Raw genomic sequence first — 15747 nt, forward strand, 5'->3', positions numbered from 1 at the left:
TTTATGGCCCTCTCATGCCCACATTTGCTGTCCAGTGTGGGCTAGGACCCCTCTCGAGGGGTCCTAGCTCCCTCGAAAGGGGGATCACCCCTCTGAGAGGGGTCGTCGACCCCAGTTGGAGAGAATTTGTCCGCATGTGAATTGTTCTAATCACGGTATTGTGGGATGTGAGGTGTTGTAGCCAGAGTATTGTTGCAGGATGCGCCAGGATTGGCACCCAGGATGTGTGAAGGTTTATTGAAAAGACTCCGCGAGAGATACAACCCTGAGGATATCTGTGGCCAGGACTACTCTATCACACTCAGGTACGTTCTGTGTCACTAGTGATCACCTTCACTAGTTCTGTGTCACTAGTGATCACCTTCACTAGTTCTATCACTAGTGATCACCTTCACTAGTTCTGTGTCACTAGTGATCACCTTCACTAGTTCTGTGTCACCAGTCATCACCTTCACTAGTTCTGTGTCACCAGTTATCACCTTCACTAGTTCTGTGTCACCAGTCATCACCTTCACTAGTTCTGTGTCACTAGTGATCACCTTCACTAGTTCTGTGTCACCAGTCATCACCTTCACTAGTTCTGTGTCACTAGTGATCACCTTCACTAGTTCTGTGTCACCAGTCATCACCTTCACTAGTTCTGTGTCACCAGTCATCACCTTCACTAGTTCTGTGTCACCAGTCATCACCTTCACTAGTTCTGTGTCACCAGTCATCACCTTCACTAGTTCTGTGTCACCAGTCATCACCTTCACTAGTTCTGTGTCACCAGTCATCACCTTCACTAGTTCTGTGTCACTAGTGATCACCTTCACTAGTTCTGTGTCACCAGTCATCACCTTCACTAGTTCTGTGTCACTAGTGATCACCTTCACTAGTTCTGTGTCACCAGTCATCACCTTCACTAGTTCTGTGTCACCAGTTATCACCTTCACTAGTTCTGTGTCACTAGTTATCACCTTCACTAGTTCTGTGTCAAAAGTCATCACCTTCACTAGTTCTGTGTCACTAGTGATCACCTTCACTAGTTCTGTGTCACTAGTCATCACCTTCACTAGTTCTGTGTCACTAGTTATCACCTTCACTAGTTCTGTGTCACTAGTTATCACCTTCACTAGTTCTGTGTCACTAGTTATCACCTTCACTAGTTCTGTGTCACTAGTTATCACCTTCACTAGTTCTGTGTCACTAGTTATCACCTTCACTAGTTCTGTGTCACTAGTTATCACCTTCACTAGTTCTGTGTCACTAGTTATCACCTTCACTAGTTCTGTGTCACTAGTTATCACCTTCACTAGTTCTGTGTCACCAGTCATCACCTTCACTAGTTCTGTGTCACTAGTTATCACCTTCACTAGTTCTGTGTCACTAGTTATCACCTTCACTAGTTCTGTGTCACTAGTTATCACCTTCACTAGTTCTGTGTCACTAGTTACCACCTTCACTAGTTCTGTGTCACTAGTTACCACCTTCACTAGTTCTGTGTCACTAGTTATCACCTTCACTAGTTCTGTGTCACTAGTTATCACCTTTACTAGTTCTGTGTCACCAGTCATCACCTTTACTAGTACTGTGTCACACTCAGGTAGTCACCAGTCATCACCTTCACTAGTTCTGTCACACTCAGGTAGCCACCAGTAATCACCTTCACTAGTTCTGTGTCACCAGTCATCACCTTCACTAGTACTGTGTCACACTCAGGTAGTCACCAGTCATCACCTTCAATAGTTCTGTGTCACCAGTTATCACCTTCACTAGTTCTGTGTCACCAGTCATCACCTTCACTAGTTCTGTGTCACCAGTTATCACCTTCACTAGTTCTGTGTCACACTCAGGTAGTCACCAGTCATCACCTTCACTAGTTCTGTGTCACACTCAGGTAGTCACCAGTCATCACCTTCACTAGTTCTGTGTCACCAGTCATCACCTTCACTAGTACTGTGTCACACTCAGGTAGTCACCAGTCATCACCTTCACTAGTTTTGTGTCACCAGTCATCACCTTCACTAGTTCTGTGTCACCAGTCATCACCTTCACTAGTTCTGTGTCACCAGTCATCACCTTCACTAGTTCTGTGTCACCAGTCATCACCTTCACTAGTTCTGTGTCACCAGTCATCACCTTCACTAGTTCTGTGTCATCAGTCATCACCTTCACTAGTTCTGTGTCACTAGTTATCACCTTCACTAGTTCTGTGTCACTAGTTATCACCTTCACTAGTTCTGTGTCACTAGTTATCATCTTCACTAGTTCTGTGTCACACTCAGGTAGTCACCAGTCATCACCTTCACTAGTTCTGTGTCACCAGTTATCACCTTCACTAATTCTGTGTCACACTCAGGTAGTCACCAGTCATCACCTTCACTAGTTCTGTGTCACCAGTCATCACCTTCACTAGTTCTGTGTCATCACCTTCACTAGTACTGTGTCACACTCAGGTAGTCACCAGTCATCACCTTCACTAGTTCTGTGTCACCAGTCATCACCTTCACTAGTTCTGTGTCATCACCTTCACTAGTACTGTGTCACACTCAGGTAGTCACCAGTCATCACCTTCACTAGTTCTGTGTCACCAGTCATCACCTTCACTAGTTCTGTGTCACCAGTCATCACCTTCACTAGTTCTGTGTCACCAGTCATCACCTTCACTAGTTCTGTGTCACCAGTCATCACCTTCACTAGTTCTGTGTCATCAGTCATCACCTTCACTAGTTCTGTGTCACCAGTCATCACCTTCACTAGTTCTGTGTCACCAGTCATCACCTTCACTAATTCTGTCACACACTCAGGTAGTCAGTCCCTCAGTCTGGAGTCGATGGCATCATTCCAGTCTTAAAAAAAGACTGGGGATTAGTTTACCTCAACCTCCGGCTAATCTTCCTTCTCCATCTTGGACTGAGGAAGCCACCGGTTGGCCAGGTGTTGGTCCTGTGTCTCACTAACCTTTCGGTTCTCTTAACCATTTATCAGTCCAATACAGAGAATTAGTACATTTAAGTACAAGTACACCTAAGTGCAGTTATCATACATAGTGCCTTATACATAGGTACCTGTACATACTTACATGTGTAATAAGGTCTCAGTAAACAGGTGATGTCACAATGCGCACAAGAACTACTGTGGAAAAAAATAGTGAAATTCGAATCGCTTTCGTGGTTTCTCACATTATCAAGGAACAGGTCCTTGATAATGTGAAAAATCACGAAAGCGCTTCGATTTTCACTATTTTTTTTTCAAAGTGGTTGTTTTACATAATAACTGTAAATTACCCACCAAAATAACCCCAAAAAAGTCAGATGAAGTGACTTGTACCCAGTGTGTACCTTGTAAAATGTCTGTGTTAAGCCTGACTGGAGATGCAGCAGAAATCAGTCATGATTCTGACGTTAAAAATTCAGATAATAACTTAACAGTGTGAGAAACAGTTACATAAGAACACAAGAATGGAGGAACACTGCAGAAGGCCTACTGGACCGTGTAAGACAAGTCTTTATCGAAACCAATATAATTGTCCAAGGAGATACACGAGGATACAATAGGATACAATGTACATACAATAGGATACAATATATATACAATACAATACATTAGTAATAAAGTGAACCGAGTTATTTATATGACATTTCGAGTTCGCCCAAAATGTTAGGTACAACTATTGGCTTTCAACATTGTACCAAGTTGAAATGGTATCAGTCTTGGTATTACCGCCAATTTGCTCAAGAAAGACACCTGAGGAAGCAGAACACTGAAATGTTTCACCAGTAAAGGTACCCAACTTCAGCACAAAGTGTCTTAATCACCATAACTGTCAGACACTGCAGCATAATGGTATCTTGGTACAGAGGACATTTTCCATTCTTCACCGCGTATCATGAATGAGAAAGATTGGTTTCTAGATGGATCTGCCGCCTTCTAGTGGATCCCGTCCCCTGTGACGTCTTCAAGATCTTCTATCTTACCTTCGACAGTAATTAAGACTCCGTTCTCATGTTTCAGTTCTTTTCGGTCTTTTCGTGTCTTGTGACACGAAAGCACATGGCTTCTTTCGGAAGGAAGGTCACGATGTTCCAGGGACTCAGCCGAGGACTCAGATCTGGAAATGTGGGGCTAAGTTCTGGTGAAGAAGCTGCCAGACCACTGAATGGACTCTTGGGACGGCGAAACAAGTGATACCAGCCTGGCCAGTGAGATGAGGATGGATCAAGAAATGCTCATTCCAGCCACAGATGTACAGGATGAAGAAGGTTGGCAGGCAGCAGGAGCCCCGAAGTCCCAGAGGAGACACAATGTTACCTTGCATTAGATCAGACAGGCCAAGCCACCTGCAGGCAACAAATTCAGGTTGATAAACAAAGGACACCATGGCGCCCCGTATTCTGCTATAATTCACCTCGAGGAGAAATTTGGCCTTAAGATATCAGTGTCCACAAATCTGAAAGTAGATGTTATTGTCACTACCCGAAACAGTCTCCTGTGAGGTACTGCAGAAGGTGAACGACCTGGAATCACCACTTGTTCTGCCAGAACTAAGATCCATAGAGCAGGTAACAAAAAAGCGTACTAATGCGATATCCACTAGACATGCTTCTTGATGCAATCCACAGTAACAAAAACATGGTGTAAGTTGAGTGGCTCTGAGCCAAGATGGACGACAACATACCTACGAGGCAGGTCTTGATCCAACATAGAGGTCCTCTGCCAGCTTAACTGGATCTCTGTTACTGGGGAACATACCAGGTCAGGGCGTACAACCCAGGACCTTTAAAATACTTCAGGTGCCACAGATACAACCGTCTCGGTGCCCGGTGTCAGTTTAAGGAAATATGCAGCATCTGTAGCTGGTCTCACCCGACCAAGAACTGCTTGGATAGACTGAAGCTATGGAACCTAGATGTCTGAACTGTGGCAAGATGCATCATGCCTGGAACCTGCACTATCTGGAGAGGTTTCACCGTGTCTAGGCATCATGGAAAATTTAGGTTGCCCAGCTTCCAATATTAAATAGAGCTCTCACCACTGAGCAGAAGTCTCGTCCAGAGAAGGCTATAATAAGGAAACCAGGGGCCACTTTCCTGGCCACAGCGACGAAGGAAGCCGAGGAAATATCAGCGACGGGGTCGCAACCTTGCTCAACCTCAGCTACCCATTCTCCTGCTCAAACTCTGACCCAACAACGGTAGCCAACGAGACCCATGAAACAGGAACAGACTACAGCTAACGTGTCAACCCAACACCACAACAGTCACCAGTGAGGAACACACTAGCCCAGGAGAACAGACCAGGACATCCAATATTACCTCTAAGCCATCAAATGATGTCAACTATCACACGCTTCAGTGACATCATATGCGACCTGATAGACTCAAGAAAGCAAAGAGACTCTCGGAACTATTGTCAAGATCTTTATGAACATATTCATGATGGATTAAACAGAGTCCATGTGCTTATTTGTAAATTTACCTGACCACTCAACACAAAACCCAGAGACAGTGATGACAGAGCAACGCAGAGGGACTACAGCAAGACCCTGATCACAACCACATAACACTGAATTAGACTGACATCATTTTAGAAATCCTCAGACAGGTCATCTTAGGATTAAGACCCGCATCACGACGAAGTTCCTGACCAATCAAATAAATATAGAAAGGACTGACCACCTTGTTCCAGACCATGAAGCTGAACTCTTCTCCAGGTTGAGGGACTGACCACTTTGTTCTAGACCATGGAGCTGGACTCTTCTCCAGGCTGAGGGACTGACCAACTTGTTCCAGACCATGGAGCTGGACTCTTCTCCAGGTTGAGGGACTGACCACTTTGTTCCAGACCATGGAGCTGGACTCTTCTCCAGGCTGAGGGAGTGACCACCTTGTTCCAGGCCATGGAGCTGGACTCTTCTCCAGGCTGAGGGACTGACCACCTTGTTCCAGACCATGGAGCCGGACTCTTCTCCAGGCTGAGGGACTGATCACCTTGCTCCAGACCATGGAGCTGGACTCTTCTCCAGGCTGAGGGACTGACCACCTTGTTCCAGACCATAGAGCTGAACTCCAGGCCGAGAGACTGACCACCTTGTTCCAGACCATGGAGCTGAACTCTTCTCCAGGCTGAGGGACTGACCACCTTGTTCCAGACCATGGAGCTTGAGATACACTTGTATTTAAATATCAGTGTTTTGCACATGTGTCTTAGTCAGCTCAATGTCAGTTTTTGTATCATTAATATATAATGCTTTCCACAGCCTTGTTGAGATCTATAATGAACGTGTGAGGGATCTCTTGGCGGACACTGATACTGGAAGATGTTTACGTGTCAGGGAACACCCTAATACTGGCCCTTATGTTGATGGTAAGATATTGATGTTTGTGTCAGGGGGCACACTAATACTGGCCCTTATGTTGATGGTAAGTTACTGGTGTTTGTGTCAGGGAGCACACTAATGCCGGCCCTTATGTTGATGGTAAGTTATTGGTGTTTGTGTCAGGGAGCACACTAATACTGGCCCTTATGTTGATGGTAAGTTACTGGTGTTTGTGTCAGGGAGCACACTAATACCGGCCCTTATGTTGATGGTAAGTTACTGGTGTTTGTCTCAGGGAGCACACTAATACCGGCCCTTATGTTGATGGTAAGTTACTGGTGTTTGTCTCAGGGAGCACACTAATACCGGCCCTTATGTTGATGGTAAGATATTGATGTTTGTGTCAGGGAGCACACTAATACTGGCCCTTATGTTGATGGTAAGATATTGATGTTTGTGTCAGGGAGCACACTAATGCCGGCCCTTATGTTGATGGTAAGATATTGATGTTTGTGTCAGGGAGCACACTAATACTGGCCCTTATGTTGATGGTAAGATATTGATGTTTGTGTCAGGGAGCACACTAATACTGGCCCTTATGTTGATGGTAAGATATTGATGTTTGTGTCAGGGAGCACACTAATACTGGCCCTTATGTTGATGGTAAGATATTGATGTTTGTGTCAGGGAACACCCTAATACTGGCCCTTATGTTGATGGTAAGATATTGATGTTTGTGTCAGGGAGCACACTAATACTGGCCCTTATGTTGATGGTAAGTTACTGGTGTTTGTGTCAGGGAGCACACTAATGCCGGCCCTTATGTTGATGGTAAGTTATTGGTGTTTGTGTCAGGGAGCACACTAATACTGGCCCTTATGTTGATGGTAAGTTACTGGTGTTTGTGTCAGGGAGCACACTAATACCGGCCCTTATGTTGATGGTAAGTTACTGGTGTTTGTGTCAGGGAGCACACTAATACCGGCCCTTATGTTGATGGTAAGATATTGATGTTTGTGTCAGGGAGCACACTAATACTGGCCCTTATGTTGATGGTAAGATATTGATGTTTGTGTCAGGGAGCACACTAATACTGGCCCTTATGTTGATGGTAAGTTACTGGTGTTTGTGTCAGGGAACACCCTAATACTGGCCCTTATGTTGATGGTAAGATATTGATGTTTGTGTCAGGGAGCACACTAATACTGGCCCTTATGTTGATGGTAAGTTACTGGTGTTTGTGTCAGGGAACACCCTAATACTGGCCCTTATGTTGATGGTAAGTTACTGGTGTTTGTGTCAGGGAACACCCTAATACTGGCCCTTATGTTGATGGTAAGTTACTGGTGTTTGTGTCAGGGAACACACTAATACTGGCCCTTATGTTGATGGTAAGTTACTGGTGTTTGTGTCAGGGAACACCCTTATACTGGCCCTTATGTTGATGGTAAGTTACTGGTGTTTGTATCAGGGAAAACACTACTACCGGCCCTTATGTTGATGGTAAGATGTTGATATTTGTATCGGGGAACACCTCTCAGAGTAGCCTTCAAAATAAGAATGGAGGACCACTGCAGGAGGCCTACTGGCCTACCAACCATTCCCACCCACCCACTTGTCCAACCCACATTTAATATCATCACCACCTTACGATACCATGTATCGTACGCAGGTGTGACACGCCACCCGGTGAGAGACGCTGGCGCAGCTTGGTCGCTCCTGGAACGCGGACAGACGAGTCGCAGCGTAGCAAGTACGGCGACCCACTCGCGCTCCTCGAGGTCACACGCCTTGTTGACCTTAGATGTGACCCAACCAGCAGCTCATACACGTTCCACCCTGACCTTAGTTGACCTTGCTGGCAGGTAAATAAGGTCACAGTAAACAGATATCACAATACGCACAACAGTGTGGAAAATAGTGTTATTCCAAGAGCTTTCGTGATTTCTCACATTATCAAGGACTTGGTCCTTGATAATATGAAAAATCAAGGACCAGATCCATGATAATGTGGGAAATCAAGAACCAGGTCCTTGGTACTGTTAGAAATCAAGTACCAGGTCCTTGATGTGAGAAATCAAGAACCAGGCCTTTGATACTGTTAGAAATCAAGACGCAGGCCTTTGATACTGTTAGAAATCAAGTACCAGGTCCTTGATGTGAGAAATCAAGAAGCAGCCCCTTGATAATGTTAGAAATCAAGTACCAGGTCCTTGATGTTAGAAGTCAAGAAGCAGGCCCTTGATAATGTTAGAAATCAAGTACCAGGTCCTTGTGAGAAATCAAGAAGCAGGCCCTTGATCATGTTAGAAATCAAGTACCAGGTCCTTGATGTGAGAAGTCAAGAACCAGGCCCTTGATAATGTTAGAAATCTAGTATCAGGTCCTTGATGTGAGAAATCAAGAACCAGGCCCTTGATAATGTGAGAAATCAATTATTAGGTCCTTGATGTGAGAAATCAAGAACCAGGTCCTTAATGTTAGAAATCAAGTACCAGGTTCTTGATGTGAGAAATCAAGAACCAGGCCCTTGATAATGTTAGAAATCAAGTACCAGGTCCTTGATATGAGAAATCAAGAACCAGGTCCTTCATAATGTTAGAAATCAAGTATCAGGTCCTTGATGTGAGAAATAAAGAACCAGGCCCTTGATATGTTAGAAATCAAGTACCAGGTCCTTGATGTAAGAAATCAAGAGCCAGGCCCTTGATATGTTAGAAATCAAGTACCAGGTCCTTGATGTGAGAAATCAAGAACCAGGCCCTTGATATGTTAGAAATCAAGTACCAGGTCCTTGATGTGAGAAATCAAGAACCAGGCCCTTGACAATGTTAGAAATCTAGTATCAGGTCCTTGATGTGAGAAATCAATTACCAGGTCCTTGATGTGAGAAATCAAGAACCAGGTCCTTAATGTTAGAAATCAAGTACCAGGTCCTTGATGTGAGAATTCAAGAACCAGGCCCTTCATAATGTTAGAAATCAAGTACCAGGTCCTTCATATGAGAAATCAAGAACCAGGTCCTTCATAATGTTAGAAATCAAGTACCAGATCCTTGATGCAAGAAGTCAAGAACCAGGTCCTTCATAATGTTAGAAATCAAGTACCAGGTCCTTGATGTGAGAAATCAAGAACCAGGCCCTTGATAATGTTAGAAATCAAGTACCAAGTCCTTGATATGAGAAATCAAGAACCAGGTCCTTCATAATGTTAGAAATCAAGTACCAGGTCCTTGATGTGAGAAATCAAGAACCAGGCCCTTGATAATGTTAGAAATCTAGTATCAGATCCTTGATGTGAGAAATCAAGAACCAGGTCCTTCATAATGTTAGAAATCAAGTACCAGGGCCTTGATGTGAGAAATCAAGAACCAGGCCCTTGATGTTATAAATTAAGTACCAGGTCCTTGATGTGAGAAATCAAGAACCAGGCCCTTGATAATGTTAGAAATCAAGTACCAGGTCCTTGATGTAAGAAATCAACAACCAGGCCCTTGATAATGTTAGAAATCAAGAAATCTAAACATTCACTATTTTTCAATCTCTACTCAATAAATTATTTAAAAAAATCTTGATAAATTATCAAAAATTTCCAACCCCCAAAATTACATTCTTTTAATAATGTTTCCTGACTTCCACAGTGAACGAGCGAGTGAGAGGATAGAGAAAACCCGGTTAACTGAAGGAGCCAGCATTAACCGGTCCCTGGTAACCCTTGGCAACGTTATCTCTGCACTAGGTAACCAGCTGATTACGTTATATATATATATATATATATATATATATATATATATATATATATATATATATATATATATATATATATATATATATATATATATATTTCAACACACCGGCAGTATCCCACCCAGGCGGGGTAACTCAAGAGGAAAAACAAAAGTTTCTCTTTTAAATTTAGTAATTTATACAGGAGAAGAGGTTACTAGCCCCTTGCTCCCGGATTTTAGTCGCCTCTTACAACACACATGACTTACAGAGGAAGAATTCTGTTTCATTTCCTCATGGAGATAAGAGGAAATAAACAAGAACAGGAACCAGTAAGAAAGTAGAATAAATCCCAGAGGTGTTTGTATAATATGATTGTACATGTATGTGTAGTGTTACTTAAGTGTAAGTAGAAGTAGCAAGACGTACCTGAAATCTTGCATGTTTATGAGACAGTAAAAAGACACCAACAATCCTACCATCATGTAAAACAATTACAGGATTTTGTTGTACACTCACTTGGCAGGATGGTAGTACCTCCCTGGGTGGTTGCTGTCTACCAACCTACTACCACAGGACGGTAGTACCTCCCTGGGTGGTTGTTGTCTACCAACCTACTACCACAGGACGGTAGTACCTCCCTGGGTGGTTGTTGTCTACCAACCTACTACCACAGGACGGTAGTACCTCCCTGGGTGGTTGTTGTCTACCAACCTACTAGCACAGGACGGTAGTACCTCCCTGGGTGGTGGTTGTCTACCAACCTACTACCACAGGACAGTAGTACCTCCCTGGGTGGTTGTTGTCTACCAACCTACTACCACAGGACGGTAGTACCTCCCTGGGTGGTTGTCTACCAACCTACTACCACAGGATGGTAGTACCTCCCTGGGTGGTTGTCTACCAGCCTACTACCACAGGACAGTAGTACCTCCCTGGGTGGTTGTTGTCTACCAACCTACTACCACAGGATGGTAGTACCTCCCTGGGTGGTTGTCTACCAACCTACTACCACAGGACGGTAGTACCTCCCTGGGTGGTTGCTGTCTACCAACCTACTACCACAGGACGGTAGTACCTCCCTGGGTAGTTGTCTACCAACCTACTACCACAGGACGGTAGTACCTCCCTGGCTAGTTGTTGTCTACCAACCTACCACAGGACGGTAGTACCTCCCTGGGTGGTTGTTGTCTACCAACCTACTACCACAGGACGGTAGTACCTCCCTGGGTAGTTGTTGTCTACCAACCTACTACCACAGGACGGTAGTACCTCCCTGGGTGGTTGCTGTCTACCAACCTACTACCACAGGACGGTAGTACCTCCCTGGGTAGTTGTTGTCTACCATCCTACTACCACAGGATGGTAGTACCTCCCTGGGTGGTTGTTGTCTACCAACCTACTACCACAGGACGGTAGTACCTCCCTGGGTGGTTGCTGTCTACCAACCTACTACCACAGGATGGTAGTACCTCCCTGGGTGGTTGTTGTCTACCAACCTACTACCACAGGATGGTAGTACCTCCCTGGGTGGTTGTTGTCTACCAACCTACTACCACAGGATGGTAGAACCTCCCTGGGTGGTTGTTGTCTACCAACCTACTACCACAGGATGGTAGTACCTCCCTGGGTGGTTGTTGTCTACCAACCTACTACCACAGGACGGTAGTACCTCCCTGGGTGGTTGCTGTCTACCAACCTACTACCACAGGATGGTAGTACCTCCCTGGGTGGTTGTTGTCTACCAACCTACTACCACAGGACGGTAGTACCTCCCTGGGTGGTTGCTGTCTACCAACCTACTACCACAGGACGGTAGTACCTCCCTGGGTAGTTGTCTACCAACCTACTACCACAGGACGGTAGTACCTCCCTGGGTGGTTGTTGTCTACCAACCTACTACCACAGGACGGTAGTACCTCCCTGGGTAGTTGTTGTCTACCAACCTACTACCACAGGACGGTAGTACCTCCCTGGGTGGTTGTTGTCTACCAACCTACTACCACAGGACGGTAGTACCTCCCTGGGTAGTTGTTGTCTACCATCCTACTACCACAGGATGGTAGTACCTCCCTGGGTGGTTGTTGTCTACCAACCTACTACCACAGGACGGTAGTACCTCCCTGGGTGGTTGCTGTCTACCAACCTACTACCACAGGACGGTAGTACCTCCCTGGGTGGTTGTTGTCTACCAACCTACTACCACAGGATGGTAGTACCTCCCTGGGTGGTTGTTGTCTACCAACCTACTACCACAGGATGGTAGTACCTCCCTGGGTGGTTGTTGTCTACCAACCTACTACCACAGGATGGTAGTACCTCCCTGGGTGGTTGTTGTCTACCAACCTACTACCACAGGATGGTAGTACCTCCCTGGGTGGTTGCTGTCTACCAACCTACTACCACAGGATGGTAGTACCTCCCTGGGTGGTTGTTGTCTACCAACCTACTACCACAGGACGGTAGTACCTCCCTGGGTGGTTGCTGTCTACCAACCTACTACCACAGGACGGTAGTACCTCCCTGGGTGGTTGTTGTCTACCAACCTACTACCACAGGATGGTAGTACCTCCCTGGGTGGTTGTTGTCTACCAACCTACTACCACAGGATGGTAGTACCTCCCTGGGTGGTTGTTGTCTACCAACCTACTACCACAGGATGGTAGTACCTCCCTGGGTGGTTGTTGTCTACCAACCTACTACCACAGGATGGTAGTACCTCCCTGGGTGGTTGCTGTCTACCAACCTACTACCACAGGATGGTAGTACCTCCCTGGGTGGTTGTTGTCTACCAACCTACTACCACAGGACGGTAGTACCTCCCTGGGTGGTTGCTGTCTACCAACCTACTACCACAGGATGGTAGTACCTCCCTGGGTGGTTGCTGTCTACCAACCTACTACCACAGGACGGTAGTACCTCCCTGGGTGGTTGCTGTCTACCAACCTACTACCACAGGATGGTAGTACCTCCCTGGGTGGTTGCTGTCTACCAACCTACTACCACAGGATGGTAGTACCTCCCTGGGTGGTTGTTGTCTACCACCCTACTTCCTCGGATATATATATATATATATATATATATATATATATATATATATATATATATATATATATATATATATATATTATAAAACGCTTGGTAACGTTACCTCTATTAAATAACGAACTGATAACAGCATAACTCTATAGATAGCCTTGTAACGTTATATCAGCACTAGTTAACGTTATATCTATATATACAACATAGTATATCTATCAGATAACACTTGGTAACGTTATATTAGGTAACACTTGGTAACGTTATATTAGATAACACTTGGTAACGTTATATTAGGTAACACTTGGTAACGTTATATTAGGTAACACTTGGTAACGTTATATTAGGTAACACTTGGTAACGTTATATTAGGTAACACTTGGTAACGTTATATTAGATAACACTTGGTAACGTTATATTAGGTAACACTTGGTAACGTTATATTAGATAACACTTGGTAACGTTATATTAGGTAACACTTGGTAACGTTATATTAGGTAACACTTGGTAACGTTATATTAGGTAACACTTGGTAACGTTATATTAGGTAACACTTGGTAACGTTATATTAGGTAACACTTGGTAACGTTATATTAGGCAACACTTGGTAACGTTATATTAGGTAACACTTGGTAACGTTATATTAGATAACACTTGGTAACGTTATATTAGGTAACACTTGGTAACGTTATATTAGGTAACACTTGGTAACGTTATATTAGGTAACACTTGGTTACGTTATATTAGGTAACACTTGGTAACGTTATGTTGGATAACACTTGGTAACGTTATATTAGGTAACACTTGGTAACGTTATATTAGGTAACACTTGGTAACGTTATATTTATTAGGTAACAAATTGTTAGTGTTACATCTCAGTATTGGTCGTGCTTCATGCGTGGACTGGGGTTCGAACCATGGTATATAGTAGCTGTGAGTATCTTATCTTTGAGTCACAGAGGTGACTGCTGGTACAACCATGTCACAGAGGTGACTGCTGGTACAACCATGTCACAGAGGTGACTGCTGGTACAACCATGTCACAGAGGTGACTGCTGGTACAACCATGTCACAGAGGTGACTGCTGGTACAACCATGTCACAGAGGTGACTGCTGGCACAACCATGTCACAGAGGTGACTGCTGGTACAAACATGTCACAGAGGTGACTGCTGGTACAACCATGTCACAGAGGTGACTGCTGGTACAACCATGTCACAGAGGTGACTGCTGGTACAACCATGTCACAGAGGTGACTGCTGGCACAACCATGTCACAGAGGTGACTGCTGGTACAACCATGTCACAGAGGTGACTGCTGGTACAACCATGTCACAGAGGTGACTGCTGGTACAACCATGTCACAGAGGTGACTGCTGGCACAACCATGTCACAGAGGTGACTGCTGGTACAAACATGTCACAGAGGTGACTGCTGGTACAACCATGTCACAGAGGTGACTGCTGGTACAACCATGTCACAGAGGTGACTGCTGGTACAACCATGTCACAGAGGTGACTGCTGGTACAACCATGTCACAGAGGTGACTGCTGGTACAACCATGTCACAGAGGTGACTGCTGGCACAACCATGTCACAGAGGTGACTGCTGGTACAACCATGTCACAGAGGTGACTGCTGGTACAACCATGTCACAGAGGTGACTGCTGGTACAACCATGTCACAGAGGTGACTGCTGGCACAACCATGTCATAGAGGTGACTGCTGGTACAACCATGTCACAGAGGTGACTGCTGGTACAACCATGTCACAGAGGTGACTGCTGGTACAACCATGTCACAGAGGTGACTGCTGGTACAACCATGTCACAGAGGTGACTGCTGGCACAACCATGTCACAGAGGTGACTGCTGGTACAAACATGTCACAGAGGTGACTGCTGGTACAACCATGTCACAGAGGTGACTGCTGGTACAACCATGTCACAGAGGTGACTGCTGGTACAACCATGTCACAGAGGTGACTGCTGGTACAACCATGTCACAGAGGTGACTGCTGGCACAACCATGTCACAGAGGTGACTGCTGGTACAACCATGTCACAGAGGTGACTGCTGGTACAACCATGTCACAGAGGTGACTGCTGGTACAACCATGTCACAGAGGTGACTGCTGGCACAACCATGTCATAGAGGTGACTGCTGGTACAACCATGTCATAGAGGTGACTGCTGGTACAACCATGTCACAGAGGTGACTGCTGGTACAACCATGTCACAGAGGTGACTGCTGGTACAACCATGTCACAGAGGTGACTGCTGGCACAACCATGTCACAGAGGTGACTGCTGGTACAACCATGTCACAGAGGTGACTGCTGGTACAACCATGTCACAGAGGTGACTGCTGGTACAACCATGTCACAGAGGTGACTGCTGGCACAACCATGTCACAGAAATACAGCATTTGACATCATCCTATTGGTTCCATCATTAAATCTGCCATTTTCTTGGACCATGGTTCGAATCCTTGCCCATTATATTGTATGTCCATGTATAAATATCTATAGATTTTTATTTATTGAGTTCTAGGGTGAAAATAATATGTTTTTGCATGTTAATATAGGCTCTAAGATCATCCTGTTGGCTCTGTTATATGCATGGACCACGGTTCGACTCTCCAGCCCCTATTCGCTCTATTGATATGTAAATATCTCTATTTTCTAACT

At 45.0% G+C, this 15747-nt stretch overlaps 1 protein-coding gene across 1 annotated transcript in view; it reads left to right on the top strand.

Annotated features, from left to right (window-relative positions):
- LOC128704740 (mucin-3B) overlaps positions 1-15747 on the top strand; it is a 270077-nt gene that overhangs the window by 121673 nt on the left and 132657 nt on the right. Inside the window, exons 5-8 of the mRNA XM_070079522.1 lie at positions 199-305; positions 6242-6348; positions 7974-8166; positions 9942-10039. Coding sequence (XP_069935623.1) covers positions 199-305; positions 6242-6348; positions 7974-8166; positions 9942-10039 — 505 coding nt within the window. The remainder of the gene's footprint in view (positions 1-198; positions 306-6241; positions 6349-7973; positions 8167-9941; positions 10040-15747) is intronic.

This window comes from Cherax quadricarinatus, chromosome 99, assembly GCF_038502225.1.
Source record: "Cherax quadricarinatus isolate ZL_2023a chromosome 99, ASM3850222v1, whole genome shotgun sequence".
NCBI lineage: Eukaryota > Metazoa > Arthropoda > Malacostraca > Decapoda > Parastacidae > Cherax > Cherax quadricarinatus.